Source organism: Diceros bicornis, chromosome 22 (genome assembly GCF_020826845.1).
Source record: "Diceros bicornis minor isolate mBicDic1 chromosome 22, mDicBic1.mat.cur, whole genome shotgun sequence".
NCBI classification, from domain to species: domain Eukaryota; kingdom Metazoa; phylum Chordata; class Mammalia; order Perissodactyla; family Rhinocerotidae; genus Diceros; species Diceros bicornis.
The window spans coordinates 30,353,250-30,370,021 of record NC_080761.1 but is presented as its reverse complement, the minus strand read 5'-3'; the positions used below and the strand labels follow the sequence as shown (position 1 = coordinate 30,370,021).

General features: G+C 36.8%; 1 protein-coding gene across 5 annotated transcripts in view; it reads right to left on the bottom strand.

Annotated features, from left to right (window-relative positions):
• Nucleotides 1-16,772, bottom strand: part of UHRF2 (ubiquitin like with PHD and ring finger domains 2) — a 102,249-nt gene that overhangs the window by 49,274 nt on the left and 36,203 nt on the right. For all 5 annotated transcript variants that reach the window (XM_058565782.1, XM_058565785.1, XM_058565784.1 and 2 more), the window contains exon 4: nucleotides 9,485-9,703. In XM_058565782.1, coding sequence (XP_058421765.1) covers nucleotides 9,485-9,703 — 219 coding nt within the window. The remainder of the gene's footprint in view (nucleotides 1-9,484; nucleotides 9,704-16,772) is intronic.

Here is a 16,772-nt window from a genome sequence, read left to right as displayed (position 1 = left end):
TTTGAAACAAGGTCAACATAGCTGCTATTTTCAAAACAGCTTGCTGAGCTAATTTACTATTTTGGATTCTTGGGTCCATCATACATCCTGTAGTAACCCTCTCCTTCCTCTTGCACAGCTACTGATACCACACAGATCTTGTAGCTTTCAGTTGTTTATCCCATCAGCTATTTTGGTGTTTGTGGGGGACTATCACATTACTCTAAATGGTTGTAGATACTGTCCATGAACTTTTGGATTGGATATTTTAGTTGCTCTATGTTTTTATAAGGACATCTAGGGAGATTAAAAATCTATGTCCTTGTCATCTTCCTAGAATCCCATCCATCCTTGTATTTTCAACTTCTGTGACTTTTTATTTAAGGAGTCTTTCTTATAAGCAGCATATGGGTTTTGTTTTAATCTAGTCTATTGATCTTTGTCTTTAATTGCAGTATGTAGCTCATATATAATTTTTTTTTTTTTTTGAGGAAGATCAGCCCTGAGCTAACATCTGTGCTAATCCTCCTCTTTTTGCTGAGGAAGACTGGCCCTGAGGTAACATCCATTGCCAATCCTCCTCCTTTTTCTCCCCAAAGCCCCAGTAGATAGTTGTATGTCCTAGCTGCACATCCTTCTAGTTGCTGTATGTGGGACGCTGCCTCAGCATGGCCAGACAAGTGGTGCGTCAGTGTGTGCCCGGCATCTGAACCCGGGCCGCCAGCAGTGGAGCACCCACACTTAACCGTTAAGACACGGGGCCGGTCCTATATATAATTAATATAATGGTTGATATATTTGGATGTGTTTCTACCATTTTACTGTATGTTTTCTACCTTCTTGTTTCTTTTACTTTTCTTGGTTGCCTTCTTTTGGATTATTCCAATAATCATTCCATTTTCATTCTTAATTTGCTAATATTTTTAATTTTTAATGGTTTTTAGAGAATGCAGCATGCAAACCTGACAAATCATTTCTGCTTTAAGTTTTACTCTCACTACTTCCCTGATCATGTCAGGATCTCACAGCTTCATTTATCAATCCCACCTTTTGCATGGTTATCATGCATTTTGTTCTACACATATTTTAAACTTCACTACGGTTTTTAATAATCTATTTGTAGTTACTCATACAGTTACCCTTCCTCTGTTCTTAATTCCCTCCTGTATTTCCATGTTTCTATCCGAGATCACCTTCCTTCTGCTTAAAGAGTTCATGCCTCTGAGTTCATGAATCCTATCTTCTGATGCGTCTTACCTGCTGTTACACCAATTTAATTGGTTTAACAGAGGTCTTAGTTTCACATACTAGATTTTTCAGTTCTAGAATCTCCATAAGATTATTTTATAGATTCCAATTCTCAGTTGAAATTCTCCATCTTTTTCATCTATTTTCTTGAACATATCAATCACAAGTACTTTAAAGTGCCTGTCTGATAACTTGAATTATCAAGATCACCTATGGGTCCATTTTTATTGTTGGTTTTTCTTCTTCTGGTTTTTCTTCCTTTTTTTTTTTTGTGAGGAGATCAGCCCTGAGCTAACATCTGCCAATGCTCCTCTTTTTGCTGAGGAAGACTGGCCCTGGGCTAACATCCTTGCCCATCTTCCTCCGCTTTATATGGGATGCCGCCACAGCATGGCTTGACAAGCAGTGCATCTGTGCGCGACCGGGATCCGAACCGGTGAACCCCAGGCCGCCGCAGTGGAGCGCGTGCACTTAACCGCTTGCGCCACCTGGCCGGCCCCTCTTCTTCTGGTTTTTGATTATGTGACCCTGTCTTTTGGTAGCATAGTATTTTTGGCTCCATGCTAGACAGTGTATATAAATCATTACAGGCTTCATAAGTTATCTTAATAAAAAGAAGGTCCAACCTTCCTTCTGCTGGGGAGATACTGTGGTGGTTTAACATTTTAATCAGCAACTATGCTGAGGCAAGTCTGGTTTACAGCCTTGTTAAGATTTAGTCTACTCGTTTGTCTTAGCCATCCACAAGTTTTCGACTAAGACCCTGTTGTATACTCTGTGGGACCACTCTACCAGTGATCTCAAAATCTATGTTTGCCTTCTAAGACTGCTGAAAATTCCACTCTGCTTTTTACTTAGATTTTTAGCCTCCTGCCCAGCAGAAGCCCAGTATTTGGCAAAAGCCCTGAGAGGAAAACAGGTCTCAAAGTGCTTGAGGCATCCCAAATATCTGCCCAAAGCTCTGATTTCTGTCCCCACCCTGCCCCCAATTGCTCTCAACTAGATTTGCACTGTATGCATAATTAGTAGAGTTCCCGAGGCAAAAAGCAACTATAATAGCCAACTGCCAGGGCCAGCCCAGTGGCACAACAGCGAAGTGCGTGAGCTCCACTGCTACGGCCTGGGGATAGCAGGTTTGGATCCTGGGCGCGCACCGATGCACCGCTTGTCAAGCTATGCTGTGGCGGCGTCCCATATAAAGTAGAGGAAGATGGGCACAGATGTTAGCCCAGGGCCGATCTTCCTCAGCAAAAAGGAGGAGGATAGGCATCAGATGTTAGCTCAGGGGCTGATCTTCCTCACCAAAAAAAAAAAAAAAAAAAAAAAGCCAAGTGCCTTCTAAGGTTCTTCCCTTTCCGGAGTCATAGCCCTGGTAGTTCTCTTTGCCTCTCTGCTACCTTCCAACAGATAACTGTATTTGATCTGGCTATTCTAGTTGTCTTAGGTAAGAATGCTGATCTACTGCCAACTATCCCATCCTACCTTCCATGTACTTCTTTACCTGCTTCAAAAAATGTCACAAAACAGACAGCTTCAAAACTAAAATCACTTTTTCACTCATTTATCTATCATTTTAGTTGAAGGCGTACCACATTCATTTCCTCTGCACAAAACTGATGAAGCCATAGACCAACAACCAAATGTGTAAATAAATTGTCAATTCATTCAAGAAATATCATATTTCACTGAATCTAATAAACCAACGATTCTAAAAATGCATTATTTTATGTACTATCAAAAAAGAAATTGGCCTGCAATGGGGCAGTCTAAGAAGAACTTTTGAATAAAGTTGGGACGCTGAATGGAAGCCAAAAACTGTAAGACACATTGTTTTATGAAATCCCAAGAAAGAAAAAAGTCTGAGATGAGGTGTCTAAGAAGGACCCTCAAATAAAGCTAAGATGCCACATGGCCTCTCCCACAGTTACAGATAAATGGGAAATAAACCACCTTGCAGATAGAGACAGAAAATAAACATGCCTGTTTCAATATTACCACTGGGTATAAGGAAAAAAAGTATCCCCTGAGAATTGAACCACAAGGTATGATTCACGCAGGTCTGCAGATATGAATTCACACTACCTATGTGGTCTAAAAAAGTGCAGAGATTTTAACTTCAAGTTAGATGGCACTCCAAGGGGTATAGCAGAAGCAAACTCAAATCTCTGAAAGAACCCAGGTTCAGTCAGTTCAAGAGCAATTTTAAGATACATCCTAATTTCAGAGATGTTAAAATGTGAAAAACTGTTAATCTCAGATTCTATGAAATATTGCATTTACTGAATACCCATTGCAACTTGTGCCTACAACAGGGCCTGGCCACAGCAGCAAACAAAAATCAAGGCATTAACATTCTAGTGGTATGATAAGCAGAATAATGGGCCCCAAAGATGTCCACGTCCTAAGCCTAGAAAGCTGTGAATATGTTACCTTACCTGGCAAAAGAGACTTTGCAAATATGATTAAGTTAATGACCTTGAAATAGGAGGGTTATCCAAGTGGGCCTAATGGAATCACAGGGGACCTTAAAAGTCGAAGAAGGAAGGAAAAGACAGAGTGTGAGAGAGATGCAACGTTGTTCACTTTGAAAGTGGAGGAAATGAGTCATGGGCCAAGGAATTGGGAGGTCTTTAAAATCTAGAAAAGGCAAGGAAATGGATTCTTCTTTAAAGTCTCCAAAAAGGAACACATCCCTGCCAACACTTGGATGGTAGCCCATTGAAACCCATATAAGACTTCTGACCTACAGAACTGTAAAATAATAAGTTTTATTGTTTAAGCCACTAAGTTTGTGGTAATTTGTTGTAGCAACAACAGTAAACTAATACAAGTAGGGCAAGAGAGATAAATAAATGTCAGGTGATAATCAATACTATAAAGAAAAAGAAGTCAGAATAAGGGAGAATTCAAGTAACCTACACCTGGTATATGTATTTATGATTTTACACAGCGTGATCAAGAAAGGCCTCTTTCGAAGTGGTGTTTTAACAAAGAACTGACACAAAAGACACAGCAAGCCAAAAGAATAGCTGTGTGGGGCAGACCAGGCAGAGGGAACAGCAAGTGCAAAGCCCCTGAAGCAGGAATGTGTATATATGATTAAGCAACACAGGAGGCTTGGAAAACAGCAAACTTTGATTTATAACTTGACATGGACACCAAATTTGTATCCTGTAAGAATGGTACATTCAATGATGAGAAAATTACTAAAGAGATTTCATGATAAACAAGTATGGATAAAATTTGGTAAATAAATAAAACCCTATAAAAATGACACTGAAAATAAAGGAAGTCCATCCACAGTTTTAGTAAGGTTAAAGAAATTATTTTCTTGCTATGGGATTCAAATTCTACTAATGAATATTTAAACTAGTATAACTTCATGTGGTATTAAATACAATATACATTAGAATAGTAAGTAAACAAAGTATTTGAAAAATGGATTTAAACCCTAAACTTTGGTTTTAAATTTTCTTCAAAGCTAAAATATAAACAGAAAACAAGTTAAAAATAGAATTTGATAACTAGAATTAGATAGTTCAAGTATATTCACTTTTTGGTACTCACAAATTAAAAATAGAAACAAGCATGAACTTTAACTCCAAGTTCCCTTATCAACTCTCCAAGGCAGATTAAAAAGCATGTCCTCTATTTGCTTCTTCCTTTGCACCTTCAATACAATAGAGAGGATCAAAGCTGAAGGTTAGTTCTTTGCAAAAGTCTAATAGAACTGATAAACCTCTGGTGAGATTGATTAAAAAGTCACAAACTAAATTCAGAAATAAAAAGGGGACCATCACAACTAAGACTGTACACATTAAAAGATGAGGCTACCAAATAAACTCATGACAATAAATTAAAATTTAGATAAAATCAACAAGTTCCTGGAAAATTAAATCCTATTTCAAGAAGAAATAGAAAATCTGAATAGTCCTATGATCATTACAGAAATTGAATCAATCAGAAAAAACTTTCTCACAAAGAAAACCCAGCCCCAGAGGACTTGACTGGGAAGTTTACCAAACATTCAAGAAAAGGACACAAAACTCTACCATAAAATAGAAAAAAAAAAATATTCCACCTAATTATTTTATAAAACCAGCATAATTTGTAAAGGACAGCTAGACAGGAAAATAAAGATGCAAATTTTACTCATTAACACAAATGCAAAAATCCTACACAAAATGTACTGTCAAACCAAACCAAGGAAAGCATATCCACAAAATATCTGTATCAAACATTATAGTTATTGGGGAATTTTGAAAGTTTTTTCTCAGAGATCAGGGGAAAAAAAGGATGCCTGCTATCACCACTTCCTTTCAACAGTGCACTAAAGGGCAGCTGGTGAATAAAGACAAGAGGAAGAAATCAAAGGAAAAGATAAAACAAAAATGTCATAACTCAGAGATGATGATTATAATCATAAAAATCCCAAAACAATCTACATGTAAATTACAATGAGTAAATATAGTAAGGCTTACTGGATCCAAGATCAAAGGTTACTTGTATACCAATAACAAAGAGAAAAATGAAATAATATCATTTACAGTGACAAGTGGTACCTAAGGTTAAATAAGGATAACAGACATATAAGATCAGATCTCTGGAGAGAATTATATCAGGTTGAACCACATAATTGCCAACATTCAAATATTTTGAACCTACAAAAACGTATTTCACACGGTTCAACCTAATAAAAACATGAGAAAAACACATTAAAGACCAAAATAAATAGAGAAAAATCACATTAATGAATTACATTCAGTGCAATATCTATCAAATTCCCAGTGGTTTTTATGCAGCAATTACCAAAATGACTGGAAAATTCAAATGAAAGTACACAGACATAAGAAAACAGAGAACTATTGAAGAATAGTTCTTCAATAGAATAGAGCACGTAGGAAGACCTGCTCTGTTATATTATGAGTGTGGAACTGATATAAGAATACATGAAACACACCAATGGTACAGAATAGAGATCAAATGGATACATCAAATACAAAGATACTTGATATGAAGTGATACTGAAAATCAATGAGGGAAAATGGGTTTTTCAATAAATGGTGCTAGGAAAAATAATTATCCACATGTGTCAAGACAAGTCAAACCCTTACCTCACACTGTACACAAAAACCTACTTCAACTGGATTAAAGACCTACAGAAAGGCAAAACTACCAAGCTTTTATAAGGTAATAATGGGATATCTTTATGCTCTCTGGGTGGGGAAAAATTTCTTCCCCTTCACTCCACGTTTTATTGATGTATAATTGACACAGCATAGTATAAGTTTAAGGTGTACAACATAATGATTTGATATATGTATTTATTGACAAAAGATTACCACAAAAAGTTTAGTTAATATCCATCACTTCACATAGTTACAATTTTTTTTTCTTGTGATGAGAACTTTTAAGATCTACTCTCTTAGCAACTTTCAAATATACAATACAGTATTGTTAACTATAGTCACCACGTTATACGCTACATGTTTGGAACTTATGTATCTTAAAACTGGAAGTTTGTACCTTTTGACCACCTTCACCCATTTCGCCCCCTCACCCACACCCTAGAAGATTTCTTAAGCAAGGCATGGAAAGTATAAGCGTAAGGAAAAAAATTTGATAAATTCAACTACTTAAAATTAAGAATATTATTCAAACATAAGGAGAAAACATAAGCAATAGAATTGGAGAAGATATTTTCTCCATATATAACTGAAATGATCAAGTCTCCACAACTAAAACTCCTAAAAGATCAGTAAGACAGACTACTCAGTTAACAACAAAACACCAATATTTGGAACAGCATCCTCACAAAAGATATCCAAATTGCCAATAAACATAAGAAAAGGTTCTCAATCTCATTAGTAGTCAGGGAAATGCAAATCAAAGCCACAATGATGTACTATTTTATACACGCACCTGATTAGCAAAAGCAAATCTGACAAAATCAGGTGTGGATGAAAATGCTAAGCAATGGGAACTTGCATACCACTCTAAGTATAATCTGGTAGAACCACTTAAATATTTCGTCCTATTAAGGTTGAAGATGCATAGGTTCTACAACCCAGCAATTCTACTTCTAGAAAGAAGTTTCTACAGAAACTAATGCACATAAGCACCACGACACAGGTATAACGCCATGGCGGCACTGTTTGTAACAGCCCCAAACTGTCTATCAACAGCAGAATACATTTATACCTTCACTTTGATTATTTATCTGCTCTTTCAAGGAGGGGGAAAGATTTCTAACCATGAAAAAAAATACCCATCCACAAGCCACACTGGACCCTTTGTGGCTCTTGTGTTCCTAACACGTCTAGTACAAACTTAATGATGGAGAACATAATATGTTATAGGACTGTGTGTTTTACTGGGATAGCTATCACATAATTGTTCTCCCTAGTGAGCCAGTATTTGCCTATCTATAATTTCCACTCAATCTTAGTTCTAGTTCCTAAAGCCAGGGTGTTCCACTCTAACTGTACCTCAGAATCACTTGGGGAAACATTTTTAAAATAGCGAGTTATTTCTTAGCTCAATGCTATGAGTACTGTTATCTCATCCTATTGTGTATACATGCTTTTCTGTACTTCCTACACTCAAGTACATTATAAGACTCCCTATATGACCAATTTACATAGATGCCTTCTCCTTTTCTTCATGATTTGTATCCGTAACAGAATTTCACATTGCTTGTAAGTCTGTAATTGAGTTATACCCTTAGTATGGCAACAGAATCACACTTCTGTTTGTAGAAAGCTCTGAAACTGTTCTCTGAACTATAAGCTATTGTCAGCACCTCACAACGTTCTTTATCTTAATAGTCAGCAAACTTTTTCTCTGAAGGATCAGAGAGTAAGTAGTTTAGGTTTTGCAAGCCAAATAGTCTCAGTTGCAACCATTCAACAATCCTGTTGAGTACAAAAACAGCCAGAGATAATACATAAATGGACGGGCATTGCTGTGTTTCAATGAAATTTTATTTTCATAACAACAGGCAGCCAGTAGGCTATAGTTTACCAAGCCCTGTTTTATATTACTAACCATAAGCAGATACTTGATCCCAGACTTGTCACCTCCATGTTTTAATAGATACAATACATCCATTATATATAATATGTATTCATTACATATAATATATTTAGTAATCCAGTTAACCAGAACTTGACAACAGTATTAGTTTGGCTGCTTCCCTTATATAAAAGAAAACTGTCAGGGTCATTCTAGAATCCCCAATGCTCAACACAAATGTAGTTCTAAGAATTCATTCTAAAGAAAAGAAATGCACAAAAATGCATACACAAGGTTATTTACGTAAACATTATTTATAATAAAGAACTGGAAACAGTTTAACAGATTTTTTTAAAAAGTAAATGAGTGACTATTCATCCAATAAACTCTATTCAGAAGAATCAGACACAGAAAGATGGTGATAATATTTTCCCAAGCGTAAAAAAGGAGCTGTGAAACAACGCATAGTACTATACCACTTGAGGGAAACATCTAAAAGTGTTTCTTAAAGAATTAATGATGGAGGGGCCAGCCCAGTGGCGCAAGCGGTTAAGTGCACGCGTTCCGCTGCGGCAGCCCGGGGTTTGCCAGTTCGGATCCTGGGCATGCACCGTCGCACCGCTTGTCAAGCCATGCTGTGGTGGCGTCCCATATAAAGTGGAGGAAGATGGGCATGGATGTTAGCCCAGGGCCAGTCTTCCTCAGCAAAAAGAGGAGGATTGGCAGATGTTAGCTGAGGGCTGATCTTCCTCACAAAAAAAAAAAAAAAAAAGAATTAATGATGGAAATATCTGAGTGATCTGGCATTTGGGGTGACATTTTAAATTTTGAATTCTCTTAATTAAGCTTGTTAAATTCTGTAAGTTGAAGAAAATTACTATGAAGGAAATTTTCAGCTAGTCTTGCAAGTCCAACAGACAGCTGGTTAGGTAGACATTCACTGCTATTAAGTCAACATGGATCCTCATAGCAACCATAGCTATTGAAATGCTTTTATTATTCGGTTTAATCTATAAGAATCGTGTGAGGCAAGCAAGGATTTCCCTAGTAAATAGAGACGGAGATTTAAGGGCTATTCTTAATAAAAAATTCTCAAGAATTTATAAAAAAAAGTTCTTCTTTGGTGTGTAATTTCCATCTTTCATACATTCTATCTTTTTTATTAAGGAATATGTGCTAATAGCTAAAATTACATTCCTTGATTAATTCAGTAATTAAATGGCATCAGTGAAGTGAATCTTACCCCAAGAAAATATTCACATGAAGTTCTTTTTTGGTCCTTGAGATTGTCTTCAAAGCGGTAATTTCTGCATCAAACCAAAATCCTCTATTACCAGGACTTTCTACATTGTAGTTAACCATTACCACATCACCGACATTTAGCTCATTCCATTTCAAAGTGGTTCTAGCTCGTGGTCGAAGATCCTTGACATTTATTTCTACAGTACCACTTTCTGGATATCTGAGGAGACAGAAAGAGAAGAATCACAAAATACTGCTTATGATTATTGCCAAAGAAGACTAAAATTATATCCAACGTATATAAAAACCTAATCATATTATTCTTAACGGCACTTAAAGTAAATGATATTTATTCATGATTTTAACTGCCAGAATAATTCTTGCTAAAATCTTAGAAGACATTCTTTGCTAGCTTGGCGAGTGGGAGTAGGGGTAGGTAAAAAACACAAGTTCTTCTTGCTCCCCATTTTCTTAAGTTTAAGAATTACTTTAATAGGAACTAGATGCTGACTTCTTCCTGAACTTAGAACCAGTTCATCAAGTCCTGCCATTTGCTTTATGCATAATAAGAACACAAACCTAGTATGTTTTAATAGCCTCCATTTTTCCAGGTAGGGAAGGATAAGATTCTAATTCCTACATGTAGCCAGCTCCCTAGTAATGGCAAAAAAAAAAAAAAAAAAGGAATTTTATATATATCAGAACGTGGAACCATGTAAAAGAATTCTAGCAGAATCTTGATTTTGTGTTTCTAAAGGTAAGCTTAACATAAATCTAAACCTAAAGCTTTACAAGGTTCCTCAGTTTTAGGCCTAACTTCTGGTATCAGCAAGCCAAAAGACAGCAATGTAACAGTCCACAATGGTTTCTATAAAATTAAGACCTGTCGCCTTTATGTATTGCTTGGTAGTAGAGGGAAAATGAAATGAGTAATATCTGGTTCCTGTTCTTGGAAAGCTCAATCTATTGGGGTAGGTCAAACTACTATAGTGGTGCTTCTCAAAGTGTCGTCCCCAGACCAACAACATCAGCATCATCTGGGAACATGTTAGAAATGCAAACTCTTGGGCTCCACTTTGGATCTACTGAGTCCAAAACTCTGGGAATGAGGTCCAGCAATCTATTTTCACAAATTCTCTCAGTACTTCTAAAGCATGCTCAAGTCTGATAACCTATGCTGCTATAGGAATACAAGAATAATTAAATCTCAGACTCTAGTGTGACAGCATTAACAAGGTAGAAACTAAGCAAGAGATCACTAACCCTTAACCAACTGAGTGGCCTGCTCAAAATATAAGTGGGTCTACAGCTGGAAGCAGCTCTAGCAGGTAGCCTTGGTTCTTCCATATCAAACAAGTTCTACGCAAGCCTAGGATTTTCAGTGTATCTAACTCATTTAGAATAAACGGATATTAATCCTGGGTGGGATCTATAGTTAATCACCCAATTTAATCAAGTCTCTTCGAATTTTACTTAATTGAAAAAAAGTCTCAGAATTAGCAAGCAGCCGCAGAGAGGTTCTAGTCCATTTACCCTCTCAGTACCATAATTCCCTTCTACCACAAGCTTTCCAAATAACCATGCAACCTCTGCTCAAACAGTAAGTGATGAGGAGACACTAACCCTAAGAAAAGCCATTCTGTCTTCACATAGCTCTGACATAGGAAAGAGAAAATACTTAATACTGCATCAAAGATAAGCTTTAGAACTCATTCTATGCCTAAATTCCATGAAGAAATCTATACACTCTCCACAAAAGACCTAATACATTACAGTCTAAATGTCCCTGCTACCTGCAATCTTCTCTTCTCAGTAAAAACATGTTAAGTGAATTTCTTTCAACTCATATGACAAGGTTTTGAATTCTTTATCATCCCAGTGTCTTCACTCAAAATATGTTCTATTTTCAGCCTGCCTGAGTTTAAATTCCCATTTTAGCATCTTGCTACTGCTTAACCTTGGAAAAGTTACTAAACCTCTTTGTGACTCTCTCTCACGTGTAAAATATACCTAATGGTAACTAATCTCATATGTTTTTTTTTTTTCGTGAGGAAGATTGGTTATGAGCTAACATCTGTGTCAAACTTCCTCTATTTTATATGTGGGACGCTGCCACAGCACGGCTTGATGAGTGGTGTGCAGGTTCACACCAGGGATCCAAACCCGCAAACCCCGGGCTGCTGAAGCGGAGCACGTGAACTTAACCTCTATGTCACTTGGCTAGCCCCTCATATGGCTGTTGTGAGAACTAAAATGAGAAGACGTGTAAAGCGTTTAAAACAGTATATGATGGGATAAGGGAATGTCAGTTGTTAACATTTTATCATTATCACACAGAAATAATCCTAAAGAAAGAAACTGACAAGTACAAAGTCATGTCTATGGTTCTACTCTTCTCTCATTTCAATCCCATTTTTTAATGGTCAAACCCAAATTTAGAAGTCTCTAGCCCAACACTTGGTGTTTATATATTCGTGTTGTTTCACATTGGTCAGAAAAATAATCAACTTTTTTCCCAACCTATAAAATGAAGTTAAACTAGATCTTCTAGGGCTTTTCTAATTCTAAAGTTGTAAATTTGTTTTCTGCCTCAATATTCTTAAGGATATATAGGATAGAAAACTATTGTTAGAGGAGATTCTTTTCTCAGCTATAACGCGAAAATTATATTTTGACATCATGACATTATCGTGTATTTCTGTATGTTAAATGCAGGAAAAAAGCATATTTCAATGGCAAGAAAATTCTCCACTTATTTGCCTAAGTTTGTCAAAATTAGATACCAAGAATGGAAATATTTTGAACAAAGTAGAGAACTTAAACATGATTTTATATAAAACTTTGTTCATCAGAGATAAGGCAAAATAAATCATTCCAAACATCAGAACAAGGGAATTTAAGCTATGTTTGCCCTAGAACTAAATTTGTATGATTTCAGAACAGGATTATACAGCAGAGTTTATGTACAGGCATACCTCATTTTTATTTCACTTCCCTTTATTGTGCTCCACAGATACTGTGTTTTTGTTTTGCTTTGTTTTGTTTTTTTACAAACTGAAGGTTTGTGGCAACCCTGCATTGAGCAAGTCTACCGGCACAATTTTTCCAACAGCATTTGCTCACTTCGTGTCTGTGTGTCACATTTTGGTAATTCTCACAATATTGCAAACTTTTTCATTATTATTATATTTGTTATGGTGATGTGTGATCACTGATCTTTGATGTTACTATTGTAATTGTTTTGGGGTGCCACGAACCACACTCAAATAACACGGCAAATCTAATCGATAAATGTATGTGTTCTGACTGCTCCACCAACAGGCCATTTCCCCATCTCTGGCTCTCTCCTTAGGCCTCTCTATTCCCTGAGACACAACAATATTGAAATTGGGCCAATTTATAACTTCATAATGGCCTCTAAGTGTTCAAGTGAAAGGAAGAGTCACACATCTCTCACCTTAAACCAAAAGCTAAAAATGATTAAGCTTAGTGAGGAAGGCATGTGAAAAGCCGAGACAGGCCGAAAAGCTAGGCCACAATTAGCCAAGTTGTGAATGCAAAGGAAAAGTTCTTGAAGGAAATTAAAAGTGCTACCTCAGTGAACACATGAGTAATAAGAAAGTGAAACAGCCTTACTGATATGGAAAAAGTTTTACTGGTCTGGATATAAGACCAAACCAGCCACAACATTCCCTCAAGCCAACACCTAATCCAGAGCAAGTCCCTAACTCTCTTCAATTCTATGAAGGCTGAGAGAGGTGAGGAAGCTGCAGAAGAAAAGTTTGAAGCTAGCAGAGGTTGGTTCACGAGGCTTAAGGAAAGATGCTGTCTTGGTAACTTGAAAGTACAAGATGAAGCAGCAAGTGCTCATGTAGAAGCTGCAGCAAGTTATCCAGAAGATCTAGCTAAGATAAATCAATGAAGGTAACTATACCAAACAACAGATTTTCATTGTAGACAAAACAGCCTTATATTGCAAGAAGATGCCACCTAGGACTTTCACAGCTAGAGAGGAGAAGTCAACACCTGGCTTCAAAGGACATGCTGACTCTCTTGTTAGGGGCTAATACAGCTGGTGACTTTAAGTTGAAGCTAAAGCTCATTTACCATTCTGAAAATCCTAGGGCCCTTAAGAATTATGCTAAATCTACCCTGCCTGTGCTTTATAAATGGAACAACAAAGCCTGGATAACAGCACGTCTGTTTACAACATGGTTTACCGAATATTTGAAGCCCAGTACTGAGACCTACTGCTCAGAAAAAGATACCTTTCAAATTATTACTGCTCACTGACAATGCACTGGGTCACCCAAGAGTTCTGAGGGAGATGTACGACAAGATTAATGTTTTCCTATCTGCTAACACAATATCCATTCTGCAGCCCATGGATCAAGGAGTCATTTTGCCTTTCAAGTCTTATTATTTAAGAAATACATTTCGTAAGGCTATAGCAACCATAGATAGTGATTCCTCTGATGGCTCTGGGCAAAGTCAATTGAAAACCTTTTGGAAAGGATTTGCTATTCTAGATGCCATTAAGAACATTCGTGATTCATGGGAAGAGGTCAAAATATTAACATTAACAGGAGTTTAGAAGAAGTTGATTCCAATTCTCATGGATGACTTTGAGGAGTTCAAGACTTCAGTGGAGGAAGTAACTGCAGATATGGCGGAAATAGCAAGAGAACCAGAATTAGAAGTGGAGCCTGAAGATGTGACTGAATTGCTACACTCTCATGATAAAACTTTAATGGATGAGGAATTGCTTCTTATGGGTGAGCAAAGAAAGTGGTTTCTTGAAATGGAATCTACTCCTGGTGAAGATGCTGTGAAGACTGTTGAAATGACAACAAAGGATTTAGAAAATTACATAAACTTAGTTGATAAGGCAGCAGCAGGGTTTGAGACAACTGACTCCAATTTTGAAAGAAGTTCTACTGTGGGTAAAATGCTATCAAACAGCACTGCATGCTACAGAGAAATCATTCGTGAAAGGAAGAGTCAATTTATGCAACAAACTTCAGTGTTGTCTTACTTTAAGAAATTGCCACAGCCACTGCAACCTTCACCAACCACCACCCTAATCGGTCAGCAGCCATCAACATCAAGGCAAGACCCTCCACCAGCAAAAAGATTACTACTTGCTGAAAGCTCAGATGGTGGTTAGCATTTTTTAATTTAGGTATGTACATTCTTTTTTTTTTTTTTTTTTTTTTTTTTTTTGTGAGGAGATCAGCCCTGTGCTAACATCCGCCAATCCTCCTCTTTTTTTTTTTTTTGCTGAGGAAGACGGCCCTGGGCTAACATCTGTGCCCATCTTCCTCCACTTTATATGGGACGCCGCCACAGCATGGCTTGCCAAGCAGTGCGTCGGTGCGCACCCGGGATCCGAACCAGCGAACCCCAGGCCGCCGCAGCGGAGCGCGCGCACTTAACCGCTTGCGCCACCGGGCCGGCCCCTACATTCTTTTTTTAGACAATGCTATTGCATACTTAATAGACTACAGTATAGTGTAAACATAACTTTTATATGCACTGGGAAACCAAAAGATTTTTGTGACTCACTTTATAGCGATATTCACTTTATTGCGGTGGTCTGGAACCAAACCCGCAAATCTCTCCGAAGTATGCCTGTATAAATACTCTGTATGTATACAGTAAGTCTGTAAAAGATAAGTCATGAAAATGAAGTATACTTTTCCTAAATTCCAGCCAAAGAAATATTATGTCAATTGCTACATAAAAAAGCAAACATGGAAGCAGCACATAAAACTACTCTTACCAAAGTCAAGAACATGTCAAGTGTCCAAATATTACTATTATTCTTTCCCTGGGCATCTTCATCTATACATATCTTAACACCACATAGAGTGATGACTCAAAAATTCCACTCTAACTCAAATTTTTCTCTTCATATTCATATATCCAACTACATTTCTTAACACAGATGTCTCAAAAGCACCTCAAATTCAAGGCATCCAAGACGGTATTCCCCATCTCACAATCTGCTGATGCTAAGAATTCTCTAGAGGAAACTTTTCATACTCCCAGAAACTTAGGAGTTACCCTCAGTTCCTCTTATCATACCTTCATCCAGTTACTAAATCCTCCTTATGCTATACCTTTAACATTTCTTTAATGTAACTGTACCCCATTAGTCAAGACCTGCATTTCCTCTTGAGATTACTGTCAAGGCCCATCACATCTCTGTCTTTAGGATCACACTACAATCCATATCATACTTTTGCTGAATACTCTAAAACAGATTTACTTAAAATATTTTGTAAAGTTTGATAACAATCTGTTCATAGGCTGTGGACAAAGAGGTATTTTCATACATTGCTGATGAGAATACAAAGTGGCACTGTCCTCTTGTAGAGGCGAATTTGGCAACAGCCAGCAAAATTGCCTATGCATTTACCTTTGGATGCAGGAATTCCACTTCTAGGAATACATCCCAAACATAAGTAACAAAAATCCCCATGGAAAGACACATACACAAGGTTATTTATAGCTATAAATAGCAGGACTAGGAACCATCAAATGTCCACAATACGAAATCACTTAAAATAACATATGGTACAATTATATAATGGAATATTATGCTCCTATAAAAGGGAATATGGTATCTGCTATTGAGTGATATATATGGAGAGATATATTAACTCAAAAAAAAAGCAAGATGCAAAGTGTTTATAGTGTACTACTTTCTACCTAATGAGTGTGTGTGGAAATACAAATATACACACACACATATATATACATATACAAATGTATGTGATATATAATTATATACACTTATATTTTGAAACAGAAGGATAAACCAAAGCTAATAATATAGTTACTATAAAAAGAGGTAAGAAATAGGGTAGAAAGAACCAGGATGCGACACTGTTTATCTTAATGTACCTTGTTTTGGAGATTTACCTATAGAAGCCTGCAATGTTTCACACAATTACAAAACAAAATTAACAAAATGTGAGACATCCCCAAAAATCAAAAGCAAAATGAAACAAAAGTACACAATTGGTGGCATAACTACACAGAGAGGAACTATTCCAAGTGATCTGAAAATACACTAAATTAACTATACATCCCTAATAGGATTACTTCCTAAAAACAAAGTAAAAAAAAAAAACTAGCAACTTTTCAGCAATCATATTGTTTGCAATATTAGTACTGCCGGTCTGAAACTACCATATGAGTAGGATAAGGCAAATCAATGGTGTTATCAGGAACCAAGATTTTCAAGGTAAGAGAAAAAATAATAAATAGAAGATTAAAGAGAT